The sequence below is a fragment of the Anoplophora glabripennis genome, unplaced genomic scaffold (assembly GCF_000390285.2).
Source record: "Anoplophora glabripennis isolate ALB-LARVAE unplaced genomic scaffold, Agla_2.0 scaffold129, whole genome shotgun sequence".
Classification (NCBI taxonomy): domain Eukaryota; kingdom Metazoa; phylum Arthropoda; class Insecta; order Coleoptera; family Cerambycidae; genus Anoplophora; species Anoplophora glabripennis.
Window position 1 is genome coordinate 18,009 of NW_019416294.1, and position 21,462 is coordinate 39,470.

General features: G+C 35.0%; 1 protein-coding gene across 1 annotated transcript in view; it reads right to left on the minus strand.

The window, feature by feature from the left end:
* Positions 1 to 21,462, minus strand: part of LOC108905087 — a 43,758-nt gene that overhangs the window by 6,037 nt on the left and 16,259 nt on the right. Inside the window, exons 5-14 of the mRNA XM_023453960.1 lie at positions 20,067 to 20,320; positions 19,769 to 20,011; positions 19,577 to 19,670; positions 11,422 to 11,643; positions 10,874 to 11,057; positions 10,614 to 10,808; positions 9,515 to 10,170; positions 3,680 to 4,963; positions 3,387 to 3,590; positions 917 to 1,363 (exon numbers count right to left, since the gene is read on the minus strand). Coding sequence (XP_023309728.1) covers positions 917 to 1,363; positions 3,387 to 3,590; positions 3,680 to 4,963; positions 9,515 to 10,170; positions 10,614 to 10,808; positions 10,874 to 11,057; positions 11,422 to 11,643; positions 19,577 to 19,670; positions 19,769 to 20,011; positions 20,067 to 20,320 — 3,783 coding nt within the window. The remainder of the gene's footprint in view (positions 1 to 916; positions 1,364 to 3,386; positions 3,591 to 3,679; positions 4,964 to 9,514; positions 10,171 to 10,613; positions 10,809 to 10,873; positions 11,058 to 11,421; positions 11,644 to 19,576; positions 19,671 to 19,768; positions 20,012 to 20,066; positions 20,321 to 21,462) is intronic.

The following is a 21,462-nucleotide window of genomic DNA, read 5'->3' on the forward strand; positions in this document are numbered from 1 at the left end:
TGGTTCTCCACGAATATAAACAGAAAATTGAAAATGTTCAAATCAAGTTGCGTCTCTAAAAGATCGAAACCGGTGCCTAACGCCAATATAAAGACTCACCGTGGTCCGATAGTCCCGGAAAACGCGTCAAATGACAAAATTTCTTTTGACGTCTTCACTGGCGCTTGTCTCCATCTCTGTTTAAATATCGGATATACTTCGGGTATCTCTCTCCCATCGAAAAAAGTCAATTTTCGGAGAGGACTCTTTTTAAAGTGGAAATTTCACATAGAAAAGGCATGAACAGATTGCCTTTAAAATACGACGTTGGGATAAAAGAAGGACCAAGGGGCCCTTCGGGCCTAACGGCAATATAACAACTCACAGTGGCCCGATCGTCCGGGAAAACGCGTCAAATGACAAAATTTACTTTGACGTCTCCACTGATGTTTGTCTCCATCTCTGTTTAAATATCGGATATACTTCGGGTATTTCTCTCCCACGGAATAAAATCATTTTTCGGCGAGGACTCTTTTTAAAATGGAAATTTAACATATTTGCTATTATTTTTCTGTTTACTTTGTTATAATAAAAAATGTAATGAGTTATATTATCTCCATTTTTTTTTAATTATACATTTTTACAGTTGGTGATAAAATTTCGTATGCACCAAGTCAGTAAAGTGCCTTTATCGAACTCGCCTGTCTTGGTACATAAATATCAGTTGAATTTATGTTATTGAAAAATAAATTCTGTTTTTTTTTTGACAAATTAGTAAGCGTTATTATTTTTTAGTTACATTTCACGATCGAAGCTTAACCTCAGGTAATAATATTGATAAGCAACAAGAAATTTTCTTACATGTCCCGATTATTGATAAATCCCGGTTTTCCAAATTGATATATGTCCTGAAAATCAACCGCATAATAATAATTACCTTTGTCATATCTGTTATACGACAACATAATATCCTCGATGCCGGGCCACGGCAATCCGTTCGCTTCCGCGTTACGATCCCTTCCCGGCGTGTCCCTCCAGTAAGCTTTCGTGTCGTTCGGAAAGTTAACCACCTTGCAGTTTTGGTTCTCCACAAGGACCAGAGGCACGTAATTATATTCAAAGTTCCTTTTTAACGATAAACTATTGCAGTCTTCATGGTTAGCAACGGGTAGTATGACATTGCGTTCGTGGTACTGATGCACTATGGGGATTTTGAATGACATTGACATGTCGAGGCTGCCATTATTACTATTGTCCGCTAGGTCGTTTTTACTCTCGTTTTCATTTGGGGTCTTGTACACTTTTAGGCTGTATTTGGTGAGAGAAGATTCGCAGTTCCGTCGCAGGCGCTCCTCCACGATTTTCATCCAGTTTTTTTCCATCTCTGAAACGTCAAAAACGCACATCGATTTAATACAAAAATGATAACGTCCCACCTTTTACTTAATTTTAATTAAATGTAGTGAAATGATTTTTGTAGAAATTGTTTTTTTGTTCCCTTTTTTTAGTTAAAAATAAAAATAACTACTTATATATCTTAAAACGGGTACATACATTTTAAAACAATTGTATATATGTACTTTACTATATAATTAATATTTATTATTTGTGGTCAACTGTAGTCTCTAGCGTCATCGTAATCCGATTTTACAGTCGTCGTTGCCATAGTGTTTACAATAGTTTTTTAGTAGTTAGTGTCAAAAATGTCTTGCTTGTTCGGAGTTGATGGATATCATTTTAATTTATGGTGAAGCAAGAAAGCATTTGTATTATGTTGAAACAAGACAGCATTTGTGTTAGTTCGTAAAAACTGAATAAGATGAATCCAAATGTGTTTGCAAGTCAATTGACAACATTTTTAACAGTAGTTGTAACAATCAATTTTATTAATTAATAATAACAATAGGTGCTATAAAATTCTATTTACTCATTTCCTTGTGAAATTCTTTTAAATCATTTTTGAACGTCCCTTATTGATTTTTTCTTTACAAAATTGTACCCAGTACATCCAGAATTTTTTTTGGATACGTTCTAAATCACCCTGTATATTATGGTTTTATATATAACTGTCCAAAATTGTTACATATATCGACTAAGAAAACAAACTTAAATCTCAGTTTTTCATTGTCCTGAAGATGTTACAATATAAAGGTGACGAAACATCTATGAAGAAAAAATTACTGTGTTTTCTTTAAGTTTTGGCCTTAATTCTCACCATTGACTACCAACAATCTATATATAAAAGTTAAGGCTACTAGCTACTAGTATTTGCCATTTCCTACCTGTGTCAGTTGTTTTATTTTTTTAAGAACACAATATTTACGGAGACAGCATTTCTGCTTTGCTAAAAAATTTAAAAAAGAAGAGCTTTTGAGACAAATGACCTTCACAGTACTAAAGACAATAGTTCGACTTATCGTCAGTAAAAATTTGGAATTTTTTATTAATTAACAAAAAAATTACGACTAGTTAAACTGAGAGATATCAACTTTGTAGGCAGAAAACCATGATTTTTTCAACATTTTCATTAATAACTAAAAAATGGGGTAACGGAACTAACTGGAACTTTAGCACACAATAGAATAATAGTGAGGTTATATACAGTATGTTCAGATAAGGATGGGATAGCATTCGGATCTAGCAAACGGTACGAGATTCGGGGTGGCTCAAATTAGAAAGTTTAGAAAGTTTTAAAAAGATTACAAAACTAATATCATCTAATTCAGAATTAAAAATTACTACATTTTGTCGTAAAAATAACAGCGACGTATTTAAAAAAATGGACCTGATGGTGGCCCCTCGGAAGACGAAACGTTGGATGGCAAAAATATTGACGCCATTGGATAGAGCGAAAAGAATGGCAATGTAAATATGCAATTTATTTTAAAATTCGTTTTCAAATAAAGCCAGAAAAAAACTGAAACGACTGCAAAATTTCGGGAACCACCTGAAATTTTAAAACTTTCTAAACGGCATATACTTAATATTCGCTACCAGTCAGGGGTCTATTTAATTTATTTCAACAGTGTAGTAGTAGTATATTATAACTTTAACTAACACCAATCAATTTTTTAATCATTTAAGGTTCTTTTTATGTGAAGGAAAAATTTTTTTTAATATTGCTGTATATTTTAGTTTGATTTGGCTCTTAAAAACTAGTTACTAATTTTAAAACTGAAATGTGTCATACTGCATTACAGTTCGATTTAACCTGAAGTTGAGACTAAATGTTTGAATTATTCCCAATAATTTTGTTGACACATGACTTGGCAAACTCACAATGTCTTGGTGTACATGCACAAATGATTGCCTTCCATGTGAACACTGGTTCTTAAAACATATATGTGGTTGGAGAGATTGGAAAATATATGTACCCATGTAATTGTACCCGTGATATTACAACAAACCTTGTCTAGCATCGGCACCGACGTTCTTCAGTCCCAGCAGTCTTAGGAAAAGTTTCTTCGACTTAAAATCTGGTACCATGTTCAGAACAGAAGGTGATTTGGAAGGCACGGGTAAGTTTAAAGGTAAAATTTTTTCGTCTTCTTTCTCGTGAAGTAGTCCGGGGGTTAGCCATTTCCTTCTCTCTAGCTTTTGCACTTCTATGGCTGCAAAACGTTTTTAGTTCTTAACAACTTTATCAGACAAATGAAATTTAATGTTTGTGCTGTAATGCTTACAATTATGTTATACTTACAATTTTTCAGACCGTGTGTGGTGAGCTCGAACAAATTCAAGAACTTAATTTTGTCGGAACTGAAATCCGGTTTGCTGGGTGGCCCAGACGTAATCCAAAGGTCCAATTCCTTGTCATCGCTCTCGCCGTCTGAGCTGGAAAAGGCGCTGCTGCTGCTGGAACTGTCGGAGTATCCTACGACGGTCACTCCGAAATCCGTGGTGACCTTGCTGTCCTGCGTCGTCTTCTTCTTGTGTCGGATCCGAGGAGCTCGCTTGTCCCTCCGAATCTTCTGCCTTATCGTTGCTATATCGATCTTGCTCAACTTCTGCCGTTTCACGGGAGGCCCGTGGAACGGTATGTTGGGCACATTAAGTACGGTAAAACTGCTCTCTGTCAATTTATTATTAGCCACCATCCTGCCTATGGTGGATTTCCTACTCCTCTTATTTTTATTCGGGTTTATTTTTAAACACTTACTTTTTACAAGATCAGGTTTAGTGTTCACCTTAACATTACATTCACTAAAGTTAGAATTGGTTAAACGTTCGTTACTTTTTACACTATTTTTATTTACAGGTTCACCTAAAGAGTCTATGGAATGTGTTTGGCTGTCTGTTTGTTTGTTTAAATCGTTATGACTAGCTGACTGAGGTGCGGTTATATAGTTATTATTTATCGTAGGAACAATAGTATTCGGTAAGTTGACTGTTTTGCGGCAACTACTGGTCTCCGGCACAGACTGGCTCTGCACGGGGTAGTTCGGGGACGGTATTGGTAACTGAGGACTGTGTGTCTGCAGACTCGGAACGTTGTTTATGGGCGTTAGCGCGTGTTTAACTTCTGAACTCTTGTCGGCGAATGTGTATACGTCGCTGGAACTTCTAGTCTCACGTTCCATCTTTGCGGTAAAATCGTTTCCGTTTCCTTGATCTTGCGTCCAGTCGACGGGAGTTTGGTTTTCCCCGATTTTAACGTCGGAACGATCGATTTTCTCTTGGTCTAATTCTAACGGACGCATCACTTCTTGACCGCTCGATTTCTCTTGAGGCACCCTTTCATCCTCGTCATTCCCGGTTGGTACGTCGGATTTGTCTTTCAGTTCGTCCGTACCGAGCAGATCTCGCACAATATATTCAATATAGTAGGGAGTTAGTTTGTTTGACTTGGCGCTATCGTGTTCTTTAAGTGTGTCACTGTGTTTACCGGGAATGTCACAAGCCGTAGTACTTTTGGGTGTATCAGAAGTTTTAGTTGCAGTTTGGCTTTGACATACTGTATTGGGTGCTATGGTAGACTTCCTGGCTGAAACAAAGACAACACAAATATGCCATTACAACGTTTGGAGCCGGGCCATTACTTCAAACACCGCACTGTCGGAATACGGGTAAAATTGATCGGTTCGGCATTTGATGTAAACGGCAAATTTCCATTAAAACAATATAAAAGACTGAATAAATATTACAAAATTTACACTTTTGCTAGTAAAATGCAAGCAAAGTTACATCTATTTTGCCGTTTGAGAGAGTTATATGAAGAGCGATAGTATTTAATTTTTTTTTTTATATTTACATACAGGGTGTTTTCATAATTTGAGGCAGAAAATTAAGGAATGTGTACAGGGTCACATTTTGGTTAAAAAATATAAAATAAAATTTTTGACACCCTGTACACACAGTACCACAGTAGACTACTAAAATATGTCCTATATTTAAAAACACAAAGCTCTGTTCCTTAAATTTCTGAAAAATATAAAAAATTTTTTTTCTATTTTTGAAAAATGTTTAAGTAGGATGAGCAATTTAAAAAATAAATTGTTAAGTAAACAAATATAGAGGACAATCACTTTGGTTCTCTTTATAATTAACCGTCTCAAGTGTATACGTATAGGGTGGGCCAAATTTAACATTTTTATGGGGTTTCTTGTTCTCCGAAAAGACAGAAAAAAAGTAGTTTAGACATAACATGGCATTGTTTTCTATAGTAGCCCATCAAATTGTCGAAAATACCTCAGTTTTTGCCAAAATTTAGTTTAGTAAACAAAGATACGTAAAAATTAGGAGAAATTCAGTAGAATTAAATGAACTACTTTAACCCAGCTGAATGTTAGGGTTTCATTTTCAAAATGGCGCCCAAAGTTCTCAAAAAGTTTTTTTCATTTAAAAAAAAACTGAACATTTTAGAAAAAAATGTTTTAGACAAAAGTTGATTTTGATCCCAGCCTGATGTCAATTCATAAACAAATGTATCAGTTATTTCAAAAAAACTACTAAAAATCACAATTTTTTTAAAACTTCTATATCTTTAAAACGAAAAAAGATTTTTTTACGAAACTTTCAGAATATGTAGTTTTTGGCAAGTAGAATAAGTGCATTTATGTAAAATTGCAAAATATTAGCGTTTTTGCAAAAATTGAGTTTTTCAAAAAAAAAATAAATTTTTTCACGTTTCAATAAATTATACAGTAATGCACTTATGTCACCCATCTTGGGCTTAAAATTTTCTCTAAGAGTGTACTTTCTTGTGCAAATTGTGCACGTAATGCAAAATAATCGGATATATGCGAAAAATCTACCGAAACTTTGACTTCTTCTTTCGAGTCGCAAAATGTAGCTTTTTCTTATCGTTAAAATTTTATCGGATTGGCATTATTGCCATTTGAAAGCTAACATTCTTTCATGAATTTAAAAAAAAATTATGTCCTATGACCAACAGAAGTCGAGAAATTTTTTAAAATTGCCATGACCTCATTTATTAATATTAATTGAAATTTAAACATGTTGTAGTTGAATACTTTTACTTCAATATAAAAAACAGTCTGCAATAATTGACCCCCCTTTTTTTTACAGTAAACTTAATTTTGTTGTGCCCCGTAAAATGCTTACCCCGATCGACACGTTGATGCGCATAGTGGAGGGAGAAACATTGCGACTCAGATGAGTTCATTATGTAGGATCGACAAATACAACAGTCAACATCTGAAGAACCGAAAAATACTGAGTACGCCTTCAAGAAACAGTTTAATAACAAAATAATTTTTGGCCTTCGTTCCTTGAAAGAAATTTTACATAGATTTCGGAAATCAACATATAATATAGTATTTCAATTAAAGAAATATAAATTTGTATTACAACTGAAGAACTGGAAGTTATAGAAAAATAACGCGGACACCATCAAGAAACAGTTGAATAACAAAATAATTTTTAATGCTCATTCCTTGAAAGCAATTCCACGTAGATTTTAAAAATTGAAAAATGTTTAAGGTATTTGCTTTAAAATAATGTAAATTTGGATTACAACTAAAGTTATAGAAAAATATCAGGAATGCCACTGAATTCTAAGTAAAAAGTTCATAAACAATGGCATTGGATGTTTCCGCAAACAAAAAAGTTTTAAGTCTCTGAAATGAAAGAAGATATCAAGATGTGGTTTTCACCATCTAATTTTTCTCGAAAGTCGAACCTGTGACATCGAAACTATCCTTTTCTCTCTTTTTGGGAAATAGAAAAAGTGTCGTATTTGGCCCACCCTATGCACACTAGGTTTAATGCAGAAGTCAGAATCATTCATAGAATAAATGTAAAACAGAATACAACAAAAGTGATATCTAAAACAGGTCTTGATAGGCTTGACCCTGACTTTCACTTTTTGGTACGGACGTAACTGTATTACAGAGATCTGTTCGACAATAACGTCTCTGCATTAACAATAATTAATTATTATAATTGTTAATGTACGCTTGCTAACCTTGAACGAAAGAAAAAAGCCACTCCACACTACACTTTCAGAGGATACGACAAGCACTCGCAATTTGACAAGAAGCGTTAAGCATGATTTTTTTTTTAAATTTATGCTATTATGAAGAAGATTAATCACGGCATTTTTAATAGAGATACGGCATAAGTTTTGGCATGTTTAATACTGTTAGTTAAGTTTCACTGATTACTTAGTCACAAAATATCTTAAATTATCGACTGCTATTGTAATTTTAAAAAAAAAACAAGGTGTCCCACCACGAACTCCATCGTTGGATAACTGGGAAACCGCTAGGATTTTTTTTGAAATTGTCATGGTGCGATACGGACCGTGGGGTCTACCAAGCTAAAATATTTTCAAGGTCATCGTACTTCCGGTAATACCGGAAGTCGATACCAACTTCTTATTTTAAATGGAACCCCATGTATATTATTGCATTTTTGAAAAGAGCATCTATTTTTAAGTTGAAAACATATAGCACACTCCATACTTAGGATGGACCGTTTCCAAGATATTTTGATTTTTAAGCAAAAATTGACAGGTGTCAGCAAAATTTAGTTTTCCCGGAAACAAAGATTTATTTTTTTGTGCAAATTGCACACACATTTTCACAGAGGAAGACCTAATTTGTCGAATTTGACATGAAAATTGTCCAGTTTTTATACAGGGTGGTCAAAAAAATATATCGAATATGAAGTTCAGAAATTGTCACGGCCAACCTAAAATGTGCGAAACAAATGGGAAACATCATTTTAAGAAAAGGAAAATGAAAACCACTGGGTTTAGGTATAGGGAAACTTTAACAAGGTTACACTTAATTTTAGTGCAGAATACGAATACGTTAAAAAAATAGGGGTTTCCATTTAAAATTTTCGAGTTTTCCACATTTTCTGAACTTCGTACTCGGTAATTTTTTTTTGACCACCCTGTATAACAAATGGAAAATTTTCATGTCAAATTCTATAAATTAGGTCTTCCTCTACAAAATGTCCAATTTGCATAAAATAAATAAATCTACGTTTCCGGAAAAACTAGTTTCCATTTAAAAATTTCGAGTTTTCCACATTTCCTGAACTTCGTATTCGGTATTTTTTTTGACCACCCTGTATAACAAATGGAAAATGTTCATGTCAAATTCTATAAATTAGGTCTTCCTCTACAAAATGTCCAATTTGCGCAAAAAAATAAACCTACATTTCCGGGAAAACTAAATTTTGCTGACAGTCTGCTTAAAAATCAAAATATCTCGGAAACGGTCACTCCTAAGTATGGAATGTGCTATATGTTTTCAACTTAAAAATAGATGCTCTTCCGGTATAACCGGAAGTACGATGACCTTGAAAATATTTTAGTTTGGTAGGCCCCACGGTCCGTATCACACCATCACAATTTCAAAAAAACCTTCTAGCGGTTTCCCAGATATCCATCGCTGGAGTTCGTGGTGGGACACCCTGTATAGTTAAGAAAGATGTCTGAAATGTCAGTTCTTCAAGAACTTGGGCAATCGCAATAAATAATTTTGATTTTACGGTTATACCAATATTCTGTGTATATGGAACTACCAGAAGCGATATAGAACAATTTAATTAAATTTCCATCGGTCCAAAGTTGTGTCATTTAGCCACTAGAGAAAATCAGTTGTCAAAAAATTTTGTGATGTCATAAAGATACCCTCTTGCGGTTTCTTATTTGGTCTTTCCGTTTTCCTGTAACGACAGAAAATCATCAGTTTTGAGTCACCCTATACAAGTACTAGTATACCAAAACCATAGTCTTTTGGAATTATTTGGAAAACAATTATTTTTGTTAACTTTGGCCATCTCTAGCGCCTAAATGAAGAAACTTTAGACAGAAATAAGTTCAGTTATTTCGGACCCAAGAATCAGCGGCAGTTCCATGTACAACTGAATAAAATTGGATCATGCACGCTTCGCATTTTCACCAAAAAGCAACGAAACGACAACGAAATCGCATGCAGATAGTAACAACCCGAACAAAAACCACATTTATTACCGAAAAATAAGGAATCTTGGGGATAATGACAAACGACAAGCATGGCAGAAGGTCAGGCGGTTTCTCCGTTGTCGCGAATCCCCTCACCTGCGCTCGTAGCCGTCGTCTGTCCTTCTTCGGGAACTTTCACGCTCGTCTGAATGGCAGCGCCACCTGCATTGTCGCAAGTCGAGGAAGGTGTACTCGTGACGGGACTTTTAGGGTTTGTCTGTTGTTTTGGGGTGGGAGGTTTGGGGGTGGGAGGCTTGGGCGAAGACCTCGTGACGACGCTCTGACTAGATACGGGAGGGGCGAGGTTCATGTTGCTGATAAGGGGCCCGGACGGCTGGATCACCGGGCTCTGGCGTTGGCTGAGATTCAAGGAATAATTTGAACTCGGGTGGACGTTGGGGGAGTGTCTCTGCAAGGAGGGGCTCGACCTGGGTATCGGGTAATTCTGAGAGCCGGGTGTTAAGAAGGCGGAATTCAGGGGAGACTGTCGCATTGCGGGGGCTAGGGAAATGGGTGTCGGAGGTAGCATGCCGCTCGGGTGTAGTACGGGTAACATGAGGGAGGGCTGCGACGTCATGTGGGGCGAGGTGAGGTGTGGCGAGATGCGAGACTGGGCTTTCTCTCTTTCTCTTTGAGAACGCTCTTTCTCTCTGTGCTCCCGCTCGCGTTGGTGTTGCAAGTCGCGTTCCAGAAGCTCGTGCTCGTCTTTCCGAGCCGCGGCTAGGCGCCGGTGTTCTTCTTCCAGTTTTAGTCTGTAAATGTAACCTTATATAGAAAATTCATACAGATAGATGGGTAGTGGTTAGTTGCTCTGAATTTTTTGACTTATCGAAAGCAAAAACAAATTTATATATTCAATGTTTTGTTGTTTTATTGCGACATATTCAAGACTCTATAATTTTCGTTTCTTTTTGTTAATTTTAAATTAAAAATCCTAAAGATTTTTTTAGATACCAGGGTATTTTTGATAGTGTAAGAGTCCCGAAGATACTGCAATAAATCAACGAAACTTTGATGACCATAAAAATATTTTTTTTTCCAGATTCACTGACAACCTAAAAGAAATATATTAAGGTAACTATAATTCCGATAACACATTCTATTAATCTATTATTTCAGCAACGGGACCCATTGTAATTATCTTCACAAGTTCTAACGGATAGTTTTACTAAAAAATTATGACAACAAAATTTACCTTTCGTGCATATACAGAGGCATGGCCGACCCTGGTAACATGTAAGGCAAATACGGGTGACTGATAGGCGGCCAAGGGGCCCTCAACAGGCCCAGACGTTCGTAATAAATTTGATCTTCCATCGGAGGTAGAGGGGGGTAGGCACCGTAAGGCGGATAACCTGGTATGTCCATTCCGACCGGCACCAAAGGTATTCTACGGAACGATTTGTGCGTGTCGCAAAACTTACTACCTTTAAATAAAAGAACCGATCGACTTACCTGTCTTCAGGTCTATAAGGCTGAAAACCGGCTCTATTGGGTTCAGTTAGCGAGCTGGTGGGATATCTATCTACGTGATTTGAGGGCAGTCTTGGTTCGAATGAACGAATAGAAGTCGATCCGGCTGTTCCAAATGTAGGCACTTCTGTGCTGGATTTGGACTTCTCTGGTATCGGCACAGATGCTACAAATCGAAAAATAAGCGTTTTAAAGATTTCACATGTGTGCTGTTTTTAAAATACAATGTTTTTTTGGGTTCCTATGCCATGGCTTAGGTACCTGATCGCCGCCAGTTATAGAATTACAATGCACTTCCATAGCTTTAACTAAGCATCTCTGACTCGCTCTTCTTGTTCTTGGGCTAGGCTCTGTGGCGGCAGACCAGCTGTCAGAATCCTCAGACTCGCTTTGAAGTTAATTTCAGCTGGTAGTGGCGACAAGATACATAGGCCACGGTATAACAACCCGAGAAACCTTGATACATTAAACATTGGGCTTTTATCTCGTGGTGTCGATTTCATTAGGAACACGAACGAAATATTCAATACCTGATTCTCTCCGATGTGACTCCGAGGCCGGTTGGCTCGTCGAAGAGTTTTCGCTTGTACCAGGAATAGTCTGTTGAGCTAAGTTACGTAGTGCCGCAGCGAAAGAGTGGGAATACTGGTTGGGATTGCCGGGTCCGGGGCCTGGTACCGCGTGGCCCGTCGACGCCCTAGGTTTTGTACTCCCGTTAGTAGAGGTGGAGTGTTTTGGACTGTTAGCAACAGCTGGAAAGTTCAAAGTTCTATAATGTCCATATAGGGACGCAATCGGTATAGGAACGGGATCAGAATAGACACAATCAGCAATCTAATAAATATAAATGTTCTACGAAAGGGTATGAATAAAAAAGAAAAAACGGTTAATTAAAAAACCTTATTAACGGGGTTTGTATTAACAAAATGTGTAATTACTTCTACAATGAAAGTTAATGCAAATTTTTAAATTTGTATGAATTAGCTTAATAAAATAGGGTAAATAATGACAGCTAATTGATGGCATAAACATTATTGCTTTCAGATATAAGAAAACATTTAAGATACATATTCTAAAAAAAATTATTTTTTCGAACGGCTTGCCGATTATTTGAACAGTAGATTTCAAATAATTCAATAGGGGACAGAGTTGTCAGATGAACTTTTTAAAGATATTAATTGGTGTATGCCAAGGTACTTTGGGTCCAATTTTGTTTATTATGTGTCTAAATGACATCAGTTATATCAAAGGATTTGATTTTTTTTTAAATTGTTTGCTGCTGTTTATTACTTGTTATGGCGATGGCGATGATTTAGACGAAAGTATTATATGGTCAAATGCAGTACGAAAATATGTAGAAAAACACCTTAAAATAGAACAGATTTAAACTAAACGTAAACAAAAAGATTTAGGCTGAAAAATGTTGACTACAATTCGTCATTTAATTCATTTGTACATTTAACCAATTGTTCAATATTTGTTTTTGCATTTTAAGTTATTACTGATAATTTTATACGACACAACACAAGCGTTTAATTATTTAGTTGCTGCTCTTGTACACATTTTAATCTACTTTTATATTCTACATTATCCCTGTTAATGCTATTATCTAATCTTGTTTGTGCAAACACAATAAATTCAAAAACAAATAAAAGCATCAAATTTCAACAATTTAATTTGTCTCGAAAATCAAGTTCAAGAACATGCCATCAGTTTTTCTTCTATCTATAATAGATTCCAAGTTCCATTGAATTTGATTCACTCGATACAGTTTTTTTACCAAATATTCTAAATCACTTTTGACTGATTCAATTATAACTTAGATATCGTCCATATGAAGTGGATTTTGTAAAACTACTAGTTAAATTCTGACAAAACAATGTTTTATAATATAATAAAATTATGGTTGGGAAAAAAATTAAGTTATCTTCCACTTTTTACGATTACTACAATTGCGGACATATGTTTATAAATGTATTTTTTCCTCCTGTGCAAATACAGAATCTGTGGGCTTAACAAAAACCCAACTATAAGATAAAATCACTCAGCCTCTGCTATAGACGGGCTAGAACGGGACGATCGTTGGTTTCCTGAACTTGATATTTTTCCTGGTCACTTTTTGTCTTTACTTATTTTTGTAAGTAATAAGCATGTGGTGTAAATTTAAAAATAAATTACAATAGTGCATATTTTTACCTGTCAACGTTTCATCACTCTATTTATTGTGATATCTTCAGGACAACTAAGAAACTGACGTTTACAGCAGTTTTCAGAGGTTTACTCTGATATCCATATGTAAATCAGGTATATTTTCATAGATATACTTTTTTTAAACGGTCTTTGTAAAACTACTTATTAAACTCTGATAACAAACTGTCTAATCCTCAATAACATGGGAACAAAATCATTATTTTGATGACTTAAGTATTTTAATGTAAATTATATAATATTTTAATAAAATTGGGATAAGAGAAAAAAATTAAGCTATATCCTTACTGTTTTTAATCAATTACGAATTTCTAATGCACCAAAAAGAAAAAGTCTTAAATAAATAACCTTGTTCCAAAACAAATCATGGGGTTGGTTTTATAGATTTAGTTTTGCCTTAACCAGGAACAGATCACACTGAGAAAGTAGATCATTCTTCTTGAGTACACAGTAATTTTTGGTTAGTCATAACTAAATTTATAAAACCGACCCCACGGCAGATCCTTTTGGCACAAAAAAAAATTGTTGGTGTAACAGAAAAACCCAATTAAACAAAAAATATTAACAAAAATGTCACAAATAAATAATTACAGGCAATAAGTTATATCCTTTTCTAAATATAATTTTAATCAATTTTAAATTAACCACATCTTTTATTATAAATCACATACAAGAGGTTATTTCCTGGGCTGTTCTAAGAGTATTTTGTCCTCTGATGATTTTTGAAAAGCCGCTTTGTTCCAAAGATATAAGGCGAGAAAAATTTTCGACAATAACAACATTTTATTACCAAAAAGTACATGTAGAGCTTCTTAATCTACAAGAACTGTTGAAAAAGACTACCTCCAGCTGGGAGGCAAGAATACATCTCCTAATTGACTGCCGAACTCTTTCAAAAACACCACGGTTGTTTCTTATTGAGTTACACCCAGCAATTATCCGATTTCTTAAATCTTCCATATTTTCCACTGGAGTGGTATAAACTAATGACTTTAGAGGCCCCATAGGAAAAAATCCAGAGGATGTAAGTCCAGGGATCGAGCAGGCCATAAGTAAGGTCCACCACAACCAATCCAGCGATCTCCGTATGTTACTGTTAAAAACTTCACCATTGGTAAAAAGAATCAACGTCAGTAGTTGAGGTAGCTGGAGGTAGTCATTTTCAACAGTTCTTGTGGATTCAGAAGCTTTACATGTAATTTTCAGTAATAATATGTTTTAGTGGAAAATTTTTCTTGCCCTGTATCTTCTGAACAAAGCAGCTAGAATAGTCCAGGGAATAACCCCTTGAATTTTTGCCATATGTTTAATAAACACCCTGTATAATAACCAACCGATAACACTGACCTACAAAATTTAACTTTTTTTGGAAGCAGAAGCTTGAATATATATTTCCGATATATGTCGCGTCAGGTTTTTGAGATATCCTAACCTAAAAGTGCAAAAAACACTGTTTTTTGTCTTATTTGAGGTTATGTAGTAATGCCATCTATTCTTTTCCAAAAAATTAATACATTGAATCTAAAAGTACAAGGCTCCCTCATTCGAATGCCGTTGAGTTTGCTCAAATATCTTTTTTTTTTTGTTGGGATATCACATGTTGAAATTTTTAAGTTTCTCAGTTTCTTAAAATGCGAAAATCTACTAAGGATTCCTTAGACATCAAGCAGTCGATTGCAATTCAGAAACTTCATACCCATACGGTCTGTGGGATTGGAGTTGGTGGGTTTGGGGTTTGTAAGCTTGGAGTTTGTAGGTTCGGGTTTTGTGGGATTGGGGTTTGTGGGTTTAGGGATTGTGGATTTGGAGTTTGTGAATTTGAATTCGTATGTATTGAAGGTTTCCGAGTATGAAGTTTCTGAACTACAATCAACTGTTTGACGTCTAAGGGATCCTTAATAGATTTTCGCATATTAAGAAAATGATAAACTTAGAAATTTCAACATGTGATATCTTAACGAAAAAAAAAAAGATATTTGAGCAAACTCAACGGCATTCAAAAAAGGGAGCCTTATACTTTTGAATTAAATATATTTTTTTTTCTTTTAAGGATAGCATTACTACATAACCTCAAATATGACGAAAAACAGTGATTTTTACACTTTTAGGTTAGGATATCTCAAAAACCTGACGTGATAGAGCAATTCTGCGGTCAGATTCGGATTCAGCGTACCAAAATCCTTCGGGAATGCATATTAGTGTGTCTGCTTCTTGACCCTTGTTGACCTGTGTAATTTTATAGTTAAACATTTTAAACCAATGTGTGTGATACACTTTTATTGTAATTTAATGAAAAATAAGTTAAATTCAATATATACAGAAAAAAATATATGTCCACAGGAATACTAATAAGAAACTAACACTGTTATCTTATACCCATCACTCAATAAAACTTGATACTTGATCGCTTGATCCCTCATTCCCGTGTTAATCACGTGTTATCACAGCTATAAACCAAGAAAATTTTATAAAATGAGATGTGCATATTTAAATATTATTTGAATTTAAGTGTGGATATTTTGGCGGCAAAACAGCAAAATTATATTGCAAAAATGGAAAAATTTTCTGAACAATATAAAGGCTTTAATTACAATTTTTATTCAACAACTCGATTATTTTCCCCTTTCAATTTAGGCGACAAAAATCGCGCTCCACGCGGCTCCGTTCATTTTGTTGTTTGTTTGTTACATTTCCGCAATGTTGACAAGCAAAAACCAAAACAAATTGCCGCAAAATGACAACCGCGTTTAAAAAGAGAATTAACCTTACCCCCAGCCGATTCGTTGTAGTAAAGATGCGGGTGTAAACCGGGTATATTCTCATAGGGATACTTATAATCCATCTTCACGGAAACCAACGCGATCCCGACTCGCATTCACACTCACGTAATCCTCCGCCGGGCATGAACCTTGGTAGGTATTTCCGTTTACCTCGAGATTCCACGGATTTAGATAAGATTACGGTTCTAATCGGCGGCGGCGGGTCGAATAGCGGACGCGGATACGTAAAAAAAAGAATTGTGGAAGACGCCGCGCGTCGGCGGCAATATTTTGGGCGTGAGACACCGCAAAAAGGCGTTTATTGACAAGCGCGGACCTACGCTACTCCACACGGCACTTGATTTCCAGCCGTCCGCCGGCGGACGGGGGATGATGGAACGGCCGGGGGCGGAAGTCGCGAGGGGAGGCGGCCATGGGCGGCGCCGGGAAATGTTGCCGTGAGGGGCGTGTTAAATATCAGAAAGTAAAAAATTCTGCTCCTGTTTAAATGTACAAACATGTAGTTTTAAGCGTGGCAACATATACAGGGTGATGATATAATAATTATTTGAAATTATTTTTTAACAATTAATTTCAAGTCTCGTGTCCTGAATTACTGGAAAAAATTGGTTTACATGCGCCTCGAATACCTAAAAGATCAATTAATCCTTTTCATCGGGCAACTCATCGAACAAATGGGTTTAATATACAGGGTGTTTCAGAAAGATCTCCCGTAAATTCAGGGGGTGATAGTATGACAAAAAATAAAAAAATTTTGATACAGAGCGACAAAATAAATTTTTTTTCAAATAAAATATTTCATAGAGGGCGCTAGTTATGCTACATTCAGATTACATTTTAATTTCTAATGTTTTTGAGGTTAGGTTTTTCGGACTTCAGTTTCTAATGTACAAATTTATTTTCTAAAAATAATGTACTCTTGTTAGAACTTCCTAATGTGGATGGTTTTCGAGAAAAAAGGCTTTTAATTGAACTCTTACAATATGACAATGTAGAAAATAAGTGACTTTTTTCAAAGTAAGCTTATGTCAAGACTTATTGATGGATGTCTCATAAATAACGCATACATTTTCAGTAATATTTTAACCTCTAATTAACTTTATATCAAAATTTTAGTGACTGTAATTAGTCATTACTACCTACAGTCACTAACAATCACTAAAATTTTGATATAAAGTTAATTAGAGTTTAAAATATTATTAAAAATGTATGTGTTGTTTATGAGACATCCATCAATAAGTTTTGACATAAGCCTACTTTGAGAAGTCATTTATTTTCTTCGCTGTAATATTGTAAGAGTTCAATTAAAAGCCTTGTTTCTCAAAAACCTTCCACATTAGGAAGTCCTAACAAGAGTACATTATTTTTAGAAAATAAAATTGTACATCAGAAATTGGAGCCCGAATGGTAAAAAACTTGACCTTAAAAAAATTAGAACCTAAAATGTAATAGGAATGTAGCGCAACTAGCGTCTTCTATGAAATATCCAAAAAATAATTAGACCAGTGTATTTGGCGTCCTTAAAAACCCCGGAATACCAAATTTCATAAAAATATTTCGCACCTTTTGGAAATTTTCGTAAAAATTCTATTTAAAAAATTTTATTTTGTCACTCTGTATCTCGAAAACAAGAGGAGATAGACATATAGTTCATAAGACAAATAATTCTCATTTTTTGTTGTACTATCACCGCCTGAATTTACGGAAGGTCTTTCTGAAACATCCTGTATATTAAAATAGCATTAAAATGGACTTTTTTACTGATCAGGCTAAGTTTCTAAAACAGCTACTAGCGATTTAAATTATTGTCTAATACTTTTTTCTCTATTTTATAATGCTTATACTAATGTTTTATGTTATGCACTTTTTCTTTGCACTTCTGATAAGGCCTACTTAATTTTTCAGAAATAAAAATATGTTACAAATTACTTTTTAATCATAGCCAATATTTTTCCAAAATGTAAAAAAGTTACTTTTTTATCGCCTACGCTTAAGATATCTGGGAGTGCTCCGTAAATATTAAATGTCTGTTTAACGGGACCAGATAATCAAATGAATTAATCAATAAGGTTGAAGCATATCTCTTCTTCGTGTGAAAATTCAAACGAACTGTCAATATGTTGTTTGACGTAATAATTGCGTGTTCAAATTTCAAAGCACTCTTTGTGAAAAGGAATAATTTGGTATTTGACAAAAGCAAAGAAGTAATCGAAAAAATGCAATAAAAAATGTGAAAATTCAATAAAGAGCCCATAGGAAAAACAAATGTTGCATACGATAAAAAAATTAAAATTTAAATTAAAATTTTCAGTTCTTCCTCAATAACTTCAAAACGAAAAAAAATTGGAATACGAGTATTTTGCAGACTAGAAAATATCCAAATAACACTTTAAAATTTAATAAACAAAATTTTACCTCGTTTGGACAGTCGAATGAATTTAAAAAATGATAGCCACTAATCAAATTATTGAGACTAGGACGTATTTTTTAGCGATTATAAGAATTATGATTCTATTGATGGATTCTCGATTTTTTTTACAATATTTTTGCCCTTAATTAAAGACAAAATTCATTCTACAAATTTTCCTCGGGACACCACTGGAACCTGTTTACATAATGTGCTACCAAACTCATATTATTTCGCTCTCTCTCTCTCTATCCCTCTAAAATGTGTTAAAATATTTAAAAGGGATCAGAAAGAAAAAGGCGCATGAAATATTGTTACTTTTGAGGGGATGGTTTCTTTCACACACAAAAAATTGTGATTTTTTAAATTTTTTAATTTTTTTTTAACGACGGAGCTTGAATTTGACAAAAATTTGTTAGTAATGTTTTTATTTAAATCTGACTAGACCACTGGATTCTGTTCCCTCTCAATGTAACTTGTGCCAAATTTCGAGCAAAAAAATTATGTTTTGCTCATAATCAAATTAATATTAATTTTTATTTTTTGTGTTCTCCATAAATGGGAATTTTAATGGATGAACCAATTATAATTAAAAACACATCAATAAACATTTTATTTGTTTATTTAATTTATTTATAATTCCATAGGTTACTCACATCTTGTAGGAAGAATGGAAATAAAACTTTTAATTTTAATTAATTTTAAGCAATCAATATATTTTCACTAAATTTGGTACAAACCACAATGAAGAGGTAAAAAATGCAGTGGCAGAGTCGGCTTTTAAATAAAAAAATTGCCAACTAATTTTAGTAAATTCAGACCCCAAAAAATAAAAAGTAGGCTTTGATAAGTGAGAATGAATTCATATGTTATAAGATCTTGTCGAATGATGATTGCAAGTAAACTTAAAATTTTGCATCAATTTTCTATCCAAACATCCAAAAACTACCTCGACGACTGAGAGCAGCGCCAGATTGCCGAGAGCCAACAACGCACCAAAGATCGCTCGTATTCCGAAGCATAAAGAAGCGATCGAACGTCAACTTCGACCACTAAATTTTGTACAAGGATGTTTGCATTTGAAATGGGTCACATTGCATATAACATTCGACAATATATACTGATCAAACAAATAAAAAAATGAATAAATTCCAATTTGTCAGCCTGAAACGTTTTTGAGAGAAAAAGATACAATCTAAACACAAAAAATTGAAACATGTAACAAATATACACGATACTTGAAGAGTTCTAAAATCTAAATTCAAAATCGATATATTATCCTCCACTTACCTGGTCCCGTCTCAGTTTTCGAAGCACCCTTTCTGTCCCCAATCTTAGGTGAGCAATTTTTCCTGTTCGGTTTCGCCAAAAATGTAGGAGGAACCTGAAAAACGACGAACTACTACTACCTTATCACCACTACAACAAAACGAAAAGGATAAAGCTGCGTCGATTATTTTTAGAGTTACGCGAACAACGTACCACTTTGTCGCTCCTCTGTCCGCTCGGCAACCTGGCCACGGTCGCCTCGGGGCTGTCTTCCGGCGGCGGGGGCTGCGTTATCCAGTTGTACTGCCTCTTATCGAGCGGCAATCCCCACCGTTCGTACTCTAAACTCTGCGTTCTAAGCGTCTCGTAACAGTCCAAGCACACCACCGAGTAGTCGCCGTTCTCCAACAGCAACGAGTGCTCAGGCTGGGGGTGAAATCTCAGAAAAGGGAAGTCCTGCAGGAACAGCCGCGTTGAAAAAATTAAATTTTTCGGTAGACTCTCGCTTTACCTTTATGAGAAGCGCCCTCACTCGTTTCCGGTAAGTCGTGATTCCGCACACGTAGCAACGGTAGTCGTGCGTATTGTAGTCCCGTCTGTCGGCAGGCAGCGCCCGTTCTCCCTGAGCTTCGTATCGTCGCCACTGACTCACCAGACTGTGATAGCAAAACGTGCAAACTAAGGCCGATCCGTCCTCCCTCAACTGCTCGGCATTCGGCGGGCTCTTAATGTGCAGTAGGGCCGGGAAATATGGCGCGTTCCTGCCTAAAATAAGTGTTTCTAATTTTTTTAATTCATAGGAGAAAATATACATACGAGTATACAAGAAACTGCCATTATTTTTAGCAAGGTTGGCATGATATATATCAATGATATATATCCGATATATATCATTGATATATATCACGATATTTATTCCTTGATATATATCATGATATTTATAAAAATTTAAATAATGATTCCTACTGGTTTAAAGTTGCTAAAACTACTAACAGATGGTAGCAAAACCATATGCTAATTATTGGCAAACGTGTTTATTTATGTGATTCCCCGAATTTTTCAACAAAGTAAAATTGAATGAATATTTTTATTATTTTATTTCATTATTTCTCCAGGTGTTAGTCAATTCAAGCAGGTGCTGTGTGTTTGTATTTGTTTTAATATTTATGAAATTTATGTTGAAATTATGTAAATTGGTTAGTTTTCGTAGTATGTACCTAATATTCACGCAAATATTTTTTATTAGTTTCAGAATTTATATTTATCTTTTCGTTCTCGTTTTTGATATTTGGAATAAAAATATTTACCTAAATAGTTTCTTAATTTTATTTCGCTAAAATAATATTATACATAAACTAATTAAAAAAAATAAAAAATATTAAGACTTGATATACATATCGGATATATATCAAGATATATATATCCGATATATATCAAGATATATATATCCGATATTTGATATTTATATAAATATCATGATATTTGCCAACTTTGATTTTTAGAAAATCTGCTGTTCTTGAAATTTTAATATTAATATCGCAAGAAAAGTTAAAGCAAATAGTATTTTCGCTTCCGTTAGGCCATACCTTGTGGTTTACTATAAATAACTCTCGCCAAAGTGAACTCCGAATGCAGTGCGCAGAGGAAACAATATATGCTCGTCCCCCCCGTCCCGGGATTGCTATTACTGCACACCGTCCTCTCGCTGTTTGTACTAGGAGGGGTGGGGATGCCCCGGTCCCCGTTCGAAGCAACCTCCGGTATGGGAATATCGTACCTGGAAAGCACACATTACACATGAAATAGAACAAGGCAATTTAACGATACGTCTTTTATATTACAGCGTATGCCCGGCAAATTATTACCATCAGAAGCTAAAGCGTCAGTGTTCTTTGAGTGATGTCCCC